Genomic DNA, 14,107 nt, shown 5'->3' with positions numbered 1-14,107 from the left:
TAGGCCAACACTCTCCTCTTTAATAGAATCCCATGTCCCTTCCTCAGGGAGGCCAGCCCAGGGTCCCATTACCCTAGGATCAATCTTGCTCAGTTTGGGCACTATTGACATCTGCGGCTAGATTATCCTTGGTTGTGGGAAGCTTATTTGTGAGATGTAGAAGGTTCAACAGCATTTCTGATCTCTACCCCCTAGACGCCAGTAGCAGCCCTCACCTTCAAAAATGTCTCCAGGCATAGCCAAATGTCCTCTGGGAGTAAAATTGCCCCTAGTCAAGGACCACTGCCCTGCCATCACCAGTGTTCTCATACTGTCCCCATGAGCTCTCAAAGCCAAACTCTCTCATTTTCTACCCCAACCACTCCCTAACTCCAATTCAAAAGGATCTATCCTGTTTCCCTTAAGACCCAGGACAACAAAATAGTCTATATCAATGGGACAGAACCAGAGGGGACAGAGTTCACTGGGAACATATAGGAATTTAATTGCACCCTTTCATCAACAAGGACCTTTATCTGGACTTTTATTTGGGCTGGGGCATTTCCTTGCTAAGCAGGAGTGCTCTACAGGATGTTTAGCACTCCTGGTTTCCAACAGCCAATACCAGTTAGTATCTCCCAACCAGCCAGTCTTAAAACCAAAGAACACCCCCACGTTTCCAAATGCCCCCTGGGAGGGAGGTACTGCCACGGTTGAGGACTACTGGGTTCACCTGCCTATAACATCAGAGCTGAGAAAGAGGGTCAGCAAAGAGAGGAGGCAGGGACACAGGTAGGATCTGGGACAAGGAGGTGGGATTGCTGTCCACCTCCCCCCCTCACCACAGAGCTGATTCTGCATTGATACTGGGTATGGCAGGTGGTCTCCAGTGGGAAGGTCAGCCTCCTTGAAAGTCCTGATCATCCCCAACTGAGGTACTGTTCCCATACATCTGCAGTGGGGACAGGTGGCTGAGCCTTACTTGTCCAGGATGGCATTCTCGTGCTGCCGGAGTTTGTCAATCACAGGCTGGATTCCCAGCATCAGGAACTCGTACCGTAGATGTAGGCGGAACTCCAGATTATCCTGGGGGTCCCCAAGGGAGGAACAGACTCATCAGCTTGTGTTTCTTCCACAAGAGTCCCCAGTGGCCCCCTCATCACTACTCCAGTCATCATCCCACACCACCTGCAACAACCCATCTGGAACTACTTCTAGTCCCAGAGTTTCAAGAAAGGGCGGGAGGAGACACCTTTGACCTTGTTATTTACTCCCATTAGGTTTCCTGCTTCACTTCTGTAAATCTCTTACCAATTTTCTCAGCCTTTGGCATCAAAGAGCATCACCGTAGAGTGATGTAGAATATAAACTTTGACATCAGATAAATCTTGGTTTAAATCCCTGCTCTGACACTCACTAGTTTTGTGACTTTGGGAGAGCCTTAGTTTCCTCATCTTTAAAATGGGAATGATACTACTTACCTACAGGGGTGATATTCATTAAAAATTACCTAATGAAGTATGGTCACCAACTAATCAGAACAAATGTTAGTCGTAACAGCTAGTATTGACCAAGGTGATATCAGCATCTTAGGGACAGATTATTCCCCCAACCCACCTCACCTAACTCAGCTCATCAGGACTGGATGCAAGAAAAGCATGCTAGCAAAAAAGAGGGAAAAGTAGAGATCATTAAGTTACCCCTTTTTGTCCTTCAACAAACTGACTTTGATCAGTGTATCTGATCCCCTTAGCATTTGGGGAGTTCACCTGCTTTTCAAGGTCTTCTTCAACTGTTGCTGTTTTTATGGCCTGAGAATCCCATTCTGACCCCAAAGGAAGGAAAATCAGGAGCCATACCCCCTAAAAGAAGGTGCCAGAGGGCATGACAAGCCAACTCGGAAAAGAGTCCAGAAGTAGGTCTTTAGAAAGCTCTAGAAAGAAGAACCAACACTTGCCCTCCTTCCATAAATGAGAAGCCAGCATCAGCCAGCCAAGCTTGAGGTTTGTCCAGACTACACATAATGCATGATGTTACCCATGTAAGAATCTCCCCAAGAACCCCTCATGACAGTAAGGTACATGACAAGCTATTCTTTCTCAGCCCCAAGTGAAGGAGGCAAGAGTTGATAAAGATAATCTGAAGACAATGCTGATAGTAGAAACCACACCAACCAGCGGTCTTGGCCCCTTTTCTCTGCCACTTGTCCAGGAGGCACTTGCACATACTACCCCGGGATCCAGAAAGTCCACAAACAGTAAGGGCAAGAGATGCCTCACCTCTCCAGCTCCAGCATTGAGGACAGCGTTGATGAAGGACATGATGGCTGTTTTCAGATTCACTTCATCCCGGTACCGGCCCAAACTTCGGTCTAGCTCATTCAGCAGTGTCTGGATGGAAAGGCAGGACCGAAGAGGAAAGGCAGGCTCAGGATCTTACAAGTCCTGCCTCTGCATGCGCGCCCCCGCCATTCTAGCTGCCTAGCATACCCCCTACACTCTCTCTACCCCATCTATCCAGCTTACCTCGGACCTTCCCAAAAGCTCAGCTTTTCCAAGAACCATCCTTTGCCTCTCCACACCTCTGTCTCAGTTCTGCCTTGCCTCCTCTCTACTCACCTCCGTGGCTTAGTTTATATTGTGGGGGCAGTGCCGAAGTGCTGCCTTGGCACTTTACAGCTGTTTACAGCTCTAGCTGTTTATGGTTCATAAATCTTCCTGCCCAGCTTCGTGACAGCACGGACACTGCCTTTTACCTCTTCGGCATCTTCTGCAAAAGGTCAGGGCCCAATTTCTGCACAAAGTAGGTGCTTAAAAATGTTTGATGACAGAATAAACGAATAGCCTATACTGGCAGATAAACCATGGAGTTTGTACTACAGTGACATTTCAGACCTGTTGATACTTAGTCTACATAAGACACTTTATACTTACTATCTCATTAGTTTTCTGGGGCAGGCCAGGGAGAAGAAAAAAGCACGGCATGAGCTTCTAGCACTCTTCCTGGGGTGCCCACAGTAAGCACTGGCCCAGGCAGAGGACCTAAAATCTTAGCCCCTGTAACTGCATTCGGTTCAACTTTGATGAGCCCCTATGATTAGCCAGGCACGGGGCTCAGAGATGTAGAGCCACAGACCAATAGTCCAGCCTCAAAGAACCCACAGTCCAGTGAGGAGCCCATTTTCTCAGCCAAACCTATATCTCTTAGGGGCCCTTAAGTCTTTCTAAGGAAGCCCCCACTAGGGGCTAGCCCCTCACCTGAAAGCGTGTCCGCTCAGCTGCATACACCTGGTAGTGTAGCATGGCCTGAAGCACCTTCTTGTGGCCTCCAGGCACCAAGCACACAGCACCCAGGATCTCCAGCACGGCCACCTTAGTCTTGCTGTTCTCTGTGCGCAGGCTCTGTGCAATGGTGCTGATGGCCTCCGGCTGCGCCAGCACATGTGCCCGCCCCTGGGAGTTGTTCATCAGAGCCTTGATGCAACCGATGAGGGAGGTGTGGATGCGACTTTCACAAGTAGCGTGATCCATGCTCCGGAGGAAATTCAGCAGACAAGTCAAACCCTCCAGTTCAATGAAGCGTGTCACAAACCTGTCCAGGCCAGAGCCATCAGCACAACCGATATCCTGAATTTGCATATTATTCTGTAACATTTGCCAATAGTTACCCTGTTACCTGCGACCACAGTGTCCTACCTACAGTAGCCACTTGGTTCACTTATAGAGTTTTCCTAAAGCACTGAAATCCTATCACCCTCACAGCAGACTCATGCCTTATTTGCACCTTAAATACCATGAATTTGCAGGTCATTAACTGACAGTTGCATAGCTACGATGGGGTATACGTGAAGGGAATGACCGTAGTAATTATCACTGTAATTATCATGGCTGTTAAACCTGAAAATTCATCTCCAGTGAGGATGGGAATTAACACAAATACAGTCAGAAGACAAAGAGGACTTCCAGATGGGGGCAGGTGGGGGATGCATCAGAGTCACTGAGTCACAGGACCGAGGCTAAGAAAGGTGCTCTTCAAGAGGTCCTTAAGAAAATAGCTAAGTTATCTTGAATGGTAACAGAAAGCATTAAAAACCATTTAGTTCAGGGGTTCTTAACCTGGAGTCTGTGTCCTCCTAAGGGGTCTATGGCTAACATGCAGGGGTCTATGAACTTGGATGGAGAAAAAAAAAAGTTAGACTTTTATTTTTGGTAACCTCTATGTGAAATGTACCATTTCCTTTGCTGATGAATGCATACACTGTGGTATTATCAGAATCTGTGACTTTGTCACTCAAAGAAATCAGCTATTTTCATATCAAATTATAATTGTTATACGTATCAGCACTTCGAAATTATGGCAGCTGCTAGTTCTTGCTCTTTAAGGCATAAAGCAGCACATATATCGCTACCTCACAAATGTTTAATATTTGGTTAACTGTGTTTCCATTTAATTGGTTTATTTTTAATCTTATCTATTTTTATCTACTTTATTATTTAAAAACATCATTCTGATAAGCAGTCATTAGGTTTCATCCAGTGCCAGAGCCATTCGTGGCACACGTGTGCACACGCACACATACACAAGAGGCTTTGAACACTTGATTTAGTGGAAGAATAATGATCTAAGGAAAGGTCATAAATGGAACTGAGGGAGACGTTTTATCTAATTAATATGTTTGATCCCAAGTGTATTTGTTGTACTCCCATATTATTATATAGATATGCCTACAAAATAGAATATACTCTCAAAATAAGTTGTTAAAATGGGTATATTTGTTTCTATTATATGTTTTCTGTATACCACAGAATTTCCACCATGACTGTGTGTAACTTAATCAGAATTTTATTAAAGGAAAGAAAAATAAATTGAAGTGGAAGACAAACCTGGAAGCCTTCTCTCAACCGCTCTCCTTCCCCATGTCCTCATCCTTCCTGCGTCCCCTTCCCATACCAGCCTCCCACCCACACCTGAGCAGCCAGAAAGATTAAGGCACTCCCATTCTCCTGAGGCTTTAGTTTCAGGCTCCGGAAGTAGGAAGCTCAGCCCAGACCACTCACTCACTCACTCACTCACTCACTCACTCACTCACTGAGGCAGACCCACTGGTAAACATTTAACAACTGGCTCTCTGAAGAAAGGAAGAAAAGGCCCGATTGTAGTGTTTTCCAATTTCCATGGTATAAATACTGCTAGCATAGCTGATTTCAAAGATATCAATGTGACATCTTTGAATGTGGAGTTGGGAAGTTGGAAAGAGATGCCTGCCTTCCAAGAGATGTTTATTGTACTGTTGACCCTTGAGTAACACGGGTTTGAATGGTATAGGTCCACTTCTACGGGGAATTTTTTTCAACAAACACAGTACAATACTATAAATGTATTTTCCTTAAGATTTTCTTAACATTTTCTTCTCTCTAGCTTACCTTATTATAAGAATACTGTATATAATACATATAACTTATAAATATGTGTTGATCAACTGTTTATGTTATTGGTAAGGCTGCTGGTCAATGGTAGACTATTAGTAGTTGAGTTTGGTGAGAGTCAAAAGTTGTATGTGGATTTTTGACTGTGTGGGAGTCAACGCCCCTAACACCTGCCTTGTTCAGGGTCAACAGTATTTCCAGAACCATGCTTATACAATGGGTATAAACTCAAGAGTATATACAAGAGTAAAGAGCATACATAAAACTAAACTGTAGTACGATCACTGGGTAATTACAGAGTAATAAGTTTCAAGTACTTAATTACTTTTGTTTTTGATATTTATTTAGTTGTAAGTTTATATGTTATATTCTAACTATAGTTATGTTTAACAAACAGCTTGCAAAACTGCTGAAAATTTAAGAGTCAGCTCCCACAAGCAGGTGCAAGCCAGCTCCCAGGCACAAAGAGAATCTATGGCTCTTTGCCCACTTTGGACCTTTACACAGTGTGGTCCTGGAAAGGGGAAGGGTCCTTCTTCTTAGCATTTGAGAAATCATTCCCTTTTCCTGGACTGTATCACACCTCCTCTACATGGCGGATTCTTGTCCACAGACACCACATCTCCCCCTAGGTTGGGGCACTCATGCGCAGAGCTCTTTCTTCTACACCTTGTCCATAAGGCCACCACCCTATGTCCCATTCTGTTTTTCCAAGACAAAAAAGCACCTGCCCTAAGTTTCTGCTCAGATAGCTCTTCAGGACCTAAGTTTATGCCACATTCACATGCTCTTTGCCCTGGCTCCCCGCATGCCTGTCCTCTGGCAGCTTCCCAGCTCCTCAGAGGGAGGAAGAGTGGGAGGTTGCAAGTACAGCTGAGTGGGGGGAACTCTAGGCGATGCCCAGGGGTGGAGCCTGTAAGGGGACTGAGTTGGGAGCAGAGCATTGGGTGAAGCTTCAGGAAATTGAGGGGAACCACCAAGGGAAGGGAACCACCAAAGGAAGTAGGAAGAGGAAACACAATGGGTCACCTCATGGGCTGTGTCCGAAGAGCCGTCTTCAGGTCTTCCACAACTTGGTTCCTCATCTCTGTCTCCTCCTCATCAAAAGCGTACAGACTCTGCATCTGAGGCAGGTGGAAGGGGGCAGAGGTCCTGCTGGGCTGCCTGAGCCCCAGCTCCCTGAACCACCCCACCCCCCCACACCCAGGTGTGACACAGGAGCCACCCTCGCCTCAGGAAGGGCAAGGCCTCCAGGAATGGTTCGTTCACTAAGAACAGCAGACTCTGAGAAGAGCCAAGCTCCAGTCCTAGACTTCACTTTCCTCATCTGTGAGATAGGGAGAATTATTGGCTCAGCTTGTTTCCCAAGACTGTGTGAAATACAAATGGTTAATAGATGTTTTTGTTTTAATGTTTATTTATTTTGAGAGAAAGAGAGAGAGAGAGAGAGAGTGTGTGTGTGTGTGAGAGAGAGAGAGAGAGAGACAGAGAGAGACAGAGAGAGACAGAGCAGGGATGGGGGGGGGGAGAGAGAGAGAATCCCAAGCAGGCTCTGTGCTGTCAGCACAGAGCCTGATGTGGGGCTCGATCTCACAAACCATGAGATCATGACCTGAGCTGAAACCAAGAGTCATACACTTAACCGACTGAGCCATCCTGGCACCCTGGTTAATGGGTGTTTAAATGGTTGGGGGACTCTAGAGTCACACAAGAGAGGGAGGGATTATGATAAAATCTCGGGAATAACTGGAAAGCTGCTGATCCTCAGTGAGTGGGGTGTGAAGTGCAGGGAGAAAACTGGGAAGATCACTCTCCTCCATAGCTTTTCCAGGGGGGGTCCAGGGCAAGGGAGGAGCCATTGCTCACCGCAGCCATGGAGTTGATGCGGTCGATGTAATAGTCAGGCCAGCTGGTCGCCAGCTTGTTGGGGTCCTCCTGTTCCTGGAACAAGAAGAAAGACTGTCTGACCAACTGGCAAGACAGGCCCATGGCCTGAGTTCCTGAGTTTCATTCCCTGTCAGCAGATTCATTTTTCAGTGCCACCTAGATGCAGAGAAGTTTGAGGAAGTTACAAAATCTCTCCAGGCTTCCATTTCTTCCTTGGTAGAGTGCAGATAATGAACACTGAATGGAGTGACCAGCCAAAGACATGGGCATAAACCACACAGGTGTATATACTTTCAATGAACAACATATGTATGTATGTATGTGTATGTGTGTATATATATATATATATATATATATATATATACACACACACACACACACACACACACACACACACATATATGTGTATATATATAAATTAAAAATACATTCTTTTTTTATTATATTGGTTCTCTTTTTAAATGTGATCTTTTTATTTTTTTAACATTTATTTATTTTTGAGAGACAGAGCATGAGCAGGGGAGGGGCAGAGAAAGAGGGAGACACAGAATCCAAAGCAGGCTCCAGGTTCTGAGCTGTCAGCACAGAGCCCAACGTGAGGCTCAAACTCATAAACCATGAGATCATGACCTGAGCCGAAGTCGGACGTTTAACCAACTGAGCCACCCATGTGCCCCTATCTCTTTTTAATAAAATATAATTTTATGTCTGTTGAACCGAATAAAAATCTGTGCTTATAGCTTGTACATCTGGGTTTTCAAATTTTACTGTTCTAATAAGATCATTCTTACTGTATTTTACAAAAGTATTGGTTTGTGACAGTTCGGAAATTTAAAAACTTGGTCTTTCTCTGAGACCATTGGAGAAGCACAGATACAAAGCATTTGGTGCAGTGCCTGGCACATGGTAGGTGCTAAGTAAATAGCAAGTTTAGGAAAAGAAGGAAAGAGGTTTCCAAGGCCCTGGGTTTGGGAGAGACTCAGGAAGGGTCAGTGTAGCTGTGAGGCAGAACCCAGGGCAGAGGCCTTTGGCCCAGCCCTCAGGTTCCAAGGGAAAGCCTCAACTCCTCTCCAAGGATGGGCAAGAACAATGAAAGCTAAATAAATATTAATGCTCATTGAAAATCTAGCCCTCTCCTCTATCCAAAGAATCTGCTTCTGGGCATTACACACACCCTGCTCCTTCCTATCCCCATCCCATTTGGACGTTCCCCCTCACCTGCCTTCTGCTAATTCCCTGCTTTCAAATCTGCACCAAAACTTACCTCCTCCTCCAAAACCTCTCTGATATACCACCTGTCTGCCAGCTGACCTGGACTTTACCATGCATCCTCAGCTACATCTACTCAGGCTTTACAATTTTCTCTCATAAAATCCAAGTTACAGACCAGTGAGAAAGCTGCCTTGATTTGGTCTTTGTGACTTCACATGGCTATGTGTTAACTCTTCATGCCTGAAGCCCCCAAATTCTATCTTCTGACCTTGGGGAGGGGATCACAGAAACAAAAACAAATGTACCATAAAAACATACTTTCTTGCCTTTGCCAGCTCATCATGTAACCCCTCCATATGCATTAAATGAACACCTACTACATGCCAATCACTGTACTGAGCCCTTAAAGTACTGAGCAAAATGTCAGTCCCTGCCCTCCATATGTCAGTCTAGTGCCAGAGGCAGAGTGATAAATGCTCTATGGTAGAACTGTCTATAGTGGGTCGTGGAAACCCAGGTTGGGGACATCTAACACAGAAGGCTCATGAAGGGGACTCTAAAAGGACAGAGTTATTAAAGATTACTAAACCTAGGGCAGGTGGGGAGGGTATTACAGACAGAGGAAGTGTCACTTCAGGGGTGTGTGAAAGTGTGGGGGAAGATTACTTGTAATTTGGTTTGGAAGGTAGAACAAGAGGTCCTTACATTTCGGTAATTTTTTTTTTTTATTTTAGTTGTGTAAGAGATCAACTGACAGGAACTTCATGGTAAATCAATTTGGAGAGTGGAGAAGCACCAGACATGATTAGCTACTCCTGAAGTTAATTTTCTCCTCCATCCCTCCTTCCCTCCCATGACTTGAGCTTTTTTTTCAACGTTTATTTATTTTTGGGACAGAGAGAGACAGAGCATGAACGGGGGAGGGGCAGAGAGAGAGGGAGACACAGAATCGGAAACAGGCTCCAGGCTCTGAGCCATCAGCCCAGAGCCTGACGCGGGGCTCGAACTCACGGACCGCGAGATCGTGACCTGGCTGAAGTCAGACGCTTAACCGACTGCGCCACCCAGGCGCCCCGACTTGAGCTTTTTTAAGACCTTCTTTCTCACAATGAGATTCCTGGACACAGCATATGGTATTGTCCAGGTGCCTAATAAATGTGCATCAAGTATACTAGACTGCTGTGTGCACAGCCTCTACATCTTGCCACAGGCTCTTGGACTCCAGCCAGTCTGGATTTTAGCAATGGTGCAACCACTGGCCGTAACTGGCTGGGACCTTTGGGCAAGTCCACTGCCTCCCTAGGCTGTCCCTTCTTCATACGCAGCCTCCCTAGGCTGTCCTTTCTTCATATGCAGAAGAAAGGACTAGACTGAATTGTTTCTGACCTCCTTTCAATTCCAGGATGGTGTAGCATTCTAATTCCTCCAATTTTATAAGGTCATGGAGCCTCAGATGGGACAAATATCGTGGGCAAGAGAATAAGAGCCATGAACAAATGGGCTCAGGGAACACGAAGGGGCAATAGCTCAGAACTGCCCTAGACCTGCCTGTTTTCTCCCAGGAGGGAGCAGGTCTGTGCTTCAGGCACAGGAATAACTGGGTCCTAACTCCCAAATTCCTATACTCTGACATCAAAGGAACAACTGCAAGTCTGAAAAATGGGAGGGTGGAGGGGAGATGAAGAAGATGGGCCAAGAAAAACAGAATGAAAGAAAAAGACTAAAATAGAAAGGGGGCAAGAGGGATAGAGAGAGAAAGAGATGAGCAAGAGAGAGAAATGGAGGAGGACCAAGAGAGAAAAAAGCACCACTGCTGGGAAGCAGAGGGGAGGAGATAAGAGCTAAAGAAGCCAGACTGGAGCCTGGCACTCCTTACTCAGGAGACCAATGGCATCTTTTAGTGAAGGAGAAGAGAGCAAGGAGAGGGTGGGGGAGAATGGGGACTGATGTGTGACCCTGTGAGGCTGAGCCTGGGACAGGGTGGGGGGGCAAAGATCCAGAAGAGGCCACCCTCACCTCCAACTCAGTCCTTACAACAAAGTGTCCCTCGGGTATGGCACAAGGCAGCACGCCCTCCAAGCGGGCGTGGGAAGGGAGTGAGACTGTCATCTCTGAGACTGTCATCTCCTTGACCCAGCCCCACTCCTGGAACCCAGTAGGCACCTGCATCAAGGGTTTTTGAAAAACAGAATCCCATTTCCCTGAGTATAAGCTCCATAAGAGCAGGGAATTTTTTATCCTGATTTATTCATGGTTGTTCCTCCAACACCTAGAATGGTGCCGGGGTATCATATCTGTTGAATGAGCGAGCAAAGCATGGGGGCAAGAGCTGCCCCGTGCTGGGGACCCTGATGTGGCAGCAGAAGGGGTCAGCCATGGCACCTTCTTCTTGCTGCAGTAGATCTGCCATTTCTTCTCCGGAGGCAGTGCGAACACAGCCTCCCGGTTTTTGTCTGTGAGATCCAATTCATCCTGAAAAGACAAGAGAGAGGTCTGAGATGGCTGACATTAGAATATGCAGTGCTACAGGAAATCGCAATTCCCCCCAAACCTATCCCTCAGCCTACTACCTTCCTCCAGAGAACAGCAAAAGTATGATAGGGCAATTCTTCTGCTAGAATTGTAGCCCTACCCCATTCCCATTCCCTTGCACCCAACCAAGGCTGGGCTGCTTCTATCCACTTTTCCCTTACTTCCTGTCCACTCCCACTTGTCTCTACAAATATGTCCTCCTCCTCCAGGCCCCCCGCTCCCTGCCATCTCCTTTCTGCATTGCTCTGCTTGCTCCTGACCCTCTTGCCCCAGGTCTCTGGTCTTCCTTCTCTTGTCCTTCTTAAACTTGTCAACATCATAAGTCAAAGCCTGACAAAGAGAGCAGTCAGTCTACATGTCTGGGTTTTGCCCCCATCCTGCAAGTCTCTCAGGCCTTTGAGTTTCTCCCCCAGAAATTCTCTGGCTCTCCAAACTTCAGCATGGTCCCAGCACAGGCTGAGGAGAGCTGGTGACGACAAGAAGCTGACCAATTCTCCTGGCAGTAAGACTTTGCCATGGCCAGGGAGGCACTGATCTGCTTCCTGTGGACATGTGCTTATCAGAGGCAGCCCGTCCACCCACATAAGGCTGGGAGCTCTGCCAGGCTAGCCCACACTTTTTGAGAAGTAGAATTGGGTAGTTTCTGATGTCATCAAATTTGGGTGATGCCATCCAATTCTATAGGTACTTCAGAGGGACACCATAGATTTGGTTGTGCTACAGGGCCTCTAAAAAGCTCTCTTATTGAAGATTTTTCTCCTGTGATTCATGAGCTATGCCAAAGCTCATCAAAGAAACAGTTAATGGTCCATGGGGAACATAGTGTGCTTTTCAACTCAATTATTGTGAGGTTTTTTTTTTTTTAATCAAAAGCAATTCTTGCATTAAGACAATAAAGCACACTATTAATAATCTTTATACTTTCAAAAATGATAAACAGTGAAAGTAATATCTAAGAAGGTATGAAAGTCTAAAATATCAAAAATCTCTTTTCCCTATACTTTTATTCAAGGGAGACAATTGAAGACTTTCCTTTCTATAGATCAGAACTGTGCAATAGAATTATAATGTGAGCCACATGTATTTTTTAAATTTTCTAGTCACAGTAAAGATAAAGAAATAAAAGGTGAAGTTAAATTTTAATTATAATTCATTTAATCCAAAATATCTAAAATATAATCATTTCAACATGTAATTAATAGAAAATGATCAGTGAGTTTGAAAAAAAAAAGAACATAAAGTATCTAAGTTATCAAAATCTGGTGTGTATTTCATTATTCTAGATCCTCTCAGTTCAGACCAGCCACATCTCAAGTACGTAGCAGCCCCAAGTGACCAGTGGCTGCCATCTTGGGCAGCACATGCAAAGATAATTTGAGACAATGTCCATCAGTTCACCTGCCTTTGGAACTAAAGACTCTGGCAGATCTAATGCTAAACAAAGGTTCTTCCCTAGAATTATTCTCGACATATCCCAGTAACATCCGTCAAGATTCCCAGAGTCCTGCTTAAAGTTTCTGGTGAATTTCCTTTCCATGGTCAGAATCAGAAATCAAAGAAAAAGTAAAGATATGTGCACCTTACACGTCCCAGTGTAAACTGCATTTCTTCTTTTGCTTACACAGTGACCACCCACCCCATGGACCTGGTCTAATCTACCCAGGCTCATGGTCAGCCTCTTCCAGCGATCCTTTCATGGCCATTCCCAGGTAAGACCACCTCTCCCTTCCTGAACTTCAGAACAGTTACATTCAGCCTTGGATTCTAGTTATTTATACACCTGTCTTCTTTCGCCAGTGGTCTCTGTAATTAAATCAATGGATATTTCTTGGCGATCTGGCTCAGCCCAGATAACCTATGACTGACTACAGACCATTCATTCCTTATTGAATCTCCCCTGGTTTCTGCAATGACAGCCACACTCTCTGGCAATCCCTCCTGCTTTGCTCTATGTTCGTCTTGGGCTCCCTTGATGACTTGTCTTCTCTCCTGCCATCAAATGTTGAATTCCCTCAGGGTACCATCCTGGATCCTGGGGTCTCCTTCCTATATGCTTCCCCAGGTGATGACTTCTCAGTCATTCCCAAGGACTGTTACTACCCTAAACTCTCTTAAACAGTCCACTAGTCTCCTGAGCTCCAGCCCCTGGGACCCAACTGCCTCCTGTGCCTATTTTGATGTCCCTCAAGCACCTCATGCATTTATGTAGTGTCACTACATGTCACGCACTGTTCTAAGTGCTTAATGTTTACTCATTAACTTACACCAACCCATTTTACAGATGTGGAAAATTGATGCACAGAGTTCATCATCCCAGTCCCCTAAACTTGAGTTTCCTCTGGCATCTCCTGTCCTTTACAGGGCCCCAACATCCACCCAGTTCCTCATGTCAGAAACTTGGGTGTTCCCTGATTCCTACTCACTCCCCAAGCCCAACAAGTGCTATTATATTTCCTCCGAAATAGCTCTTTATCCTCACTGATGACACTTTAGTCTAAACCACCATTCTCCCTAGCTTGAATTGCATCAATGCCCTCCTAATGGTCTGCCCATATAACCTTTCCTCAACAGAGTACTCTGGTCTTTTAGAAGGCCATCCTGCCTCAGTGGCTTTCTAACACCTTTAGGATTGAATCTGAAATCCTGTTATTCAGAATCCTGTTATAAGGACCAAGCTCCTTTCTGACTGGAGATTCTCACATATGCTGCTTCTTCTGTTGGGGATGACCCTCTGTCATTGCTCTGCAACCCCCATTCACTTCTCTAGCCATCACTCTGCTTTCAGATCTCAGTGTAACTGTCATTGCTTCAGGGGACCATCGTGACCCCCTGTTGAGAATTAAACTCCCTACTAGACATTGCCGTGGGCCCATGAACATTCCCCTTCTAAACACTCACCACACTTGCCATTACTATTCAAGATCAGTCTTCCCCATTTTTTTTGGAGGCAGGGACTGTACCTGCTGGTTCATCACTAAATCCTTGGGGCCTTCATAGGGCCCAGCACACAGCAGGCTCTCAAGGAACATTTTTCATTTGTTTGCTCAATGCTAGTCTCAATGCTAGCTCAG

The 14,107-nt window shown here is 45.6% G+C and overlaps 1 protein-coding gene across 6 annotated transcripts in view; it reads right to left on the bottom strand.

Annotated features, from left to right (window-relative positions):
• The window catches only part of DAAM2 (dishevelled associated activator of morphogenesis 2), a 119,854-nt gene that overhangs the window by 37,720 nt on the left and 68,027 nt on the right, over positions 1–14,107 (bottom strand). For all 6 annotated transcript variants that reach the window (XM_030315434.1, XM_030315432.1, XM_030315437.1 and 3 more), the window contains 6 exons: positions 10,887–10,976; positions 7,272–7,346; positions 6,435–6,529; positions 3,237–3,570; positions 2,259–2,369; positions 962–1,065 (listed from right to left, as the gene is read on the bottom strand). In XM_030315434.1, the coding sequence (XP_030171294.1) occupies positions 962–1,065; positions 2,259–2,369; positions 3,237–3,570; positions 6,435–6,529; positions 7,272–7,346; positions 10,887–10,976 (809 nt within the window). The remainder of the gene's footprint in view (positions 1–961; positions 1,066–2,258; positions 2,370–3,236; positions 3,571–6,434; positions 6,530–7,271; positions 7,347–10,886; positions 10,977–14,107) is intronic.

This window comes from Lynx canadensis, chromosome B2, assembly GCF_007474595.2.
Source record: "Lynx canadensis isolate LIC74 chromosome B2, mLynCan4.pri.v2, whole genome shotgun sequence".
Taxonomy (NCBI): Eukaryota; Metazoa; Chordata; class Mammalia; order Carnivora; family Felidae; genus Lynx; species Lynx canadensis.
Note: the sequence above shows the minus strand (reverse complement) of the source record. Positions and strands in the feature narration are given on the sequence as shown.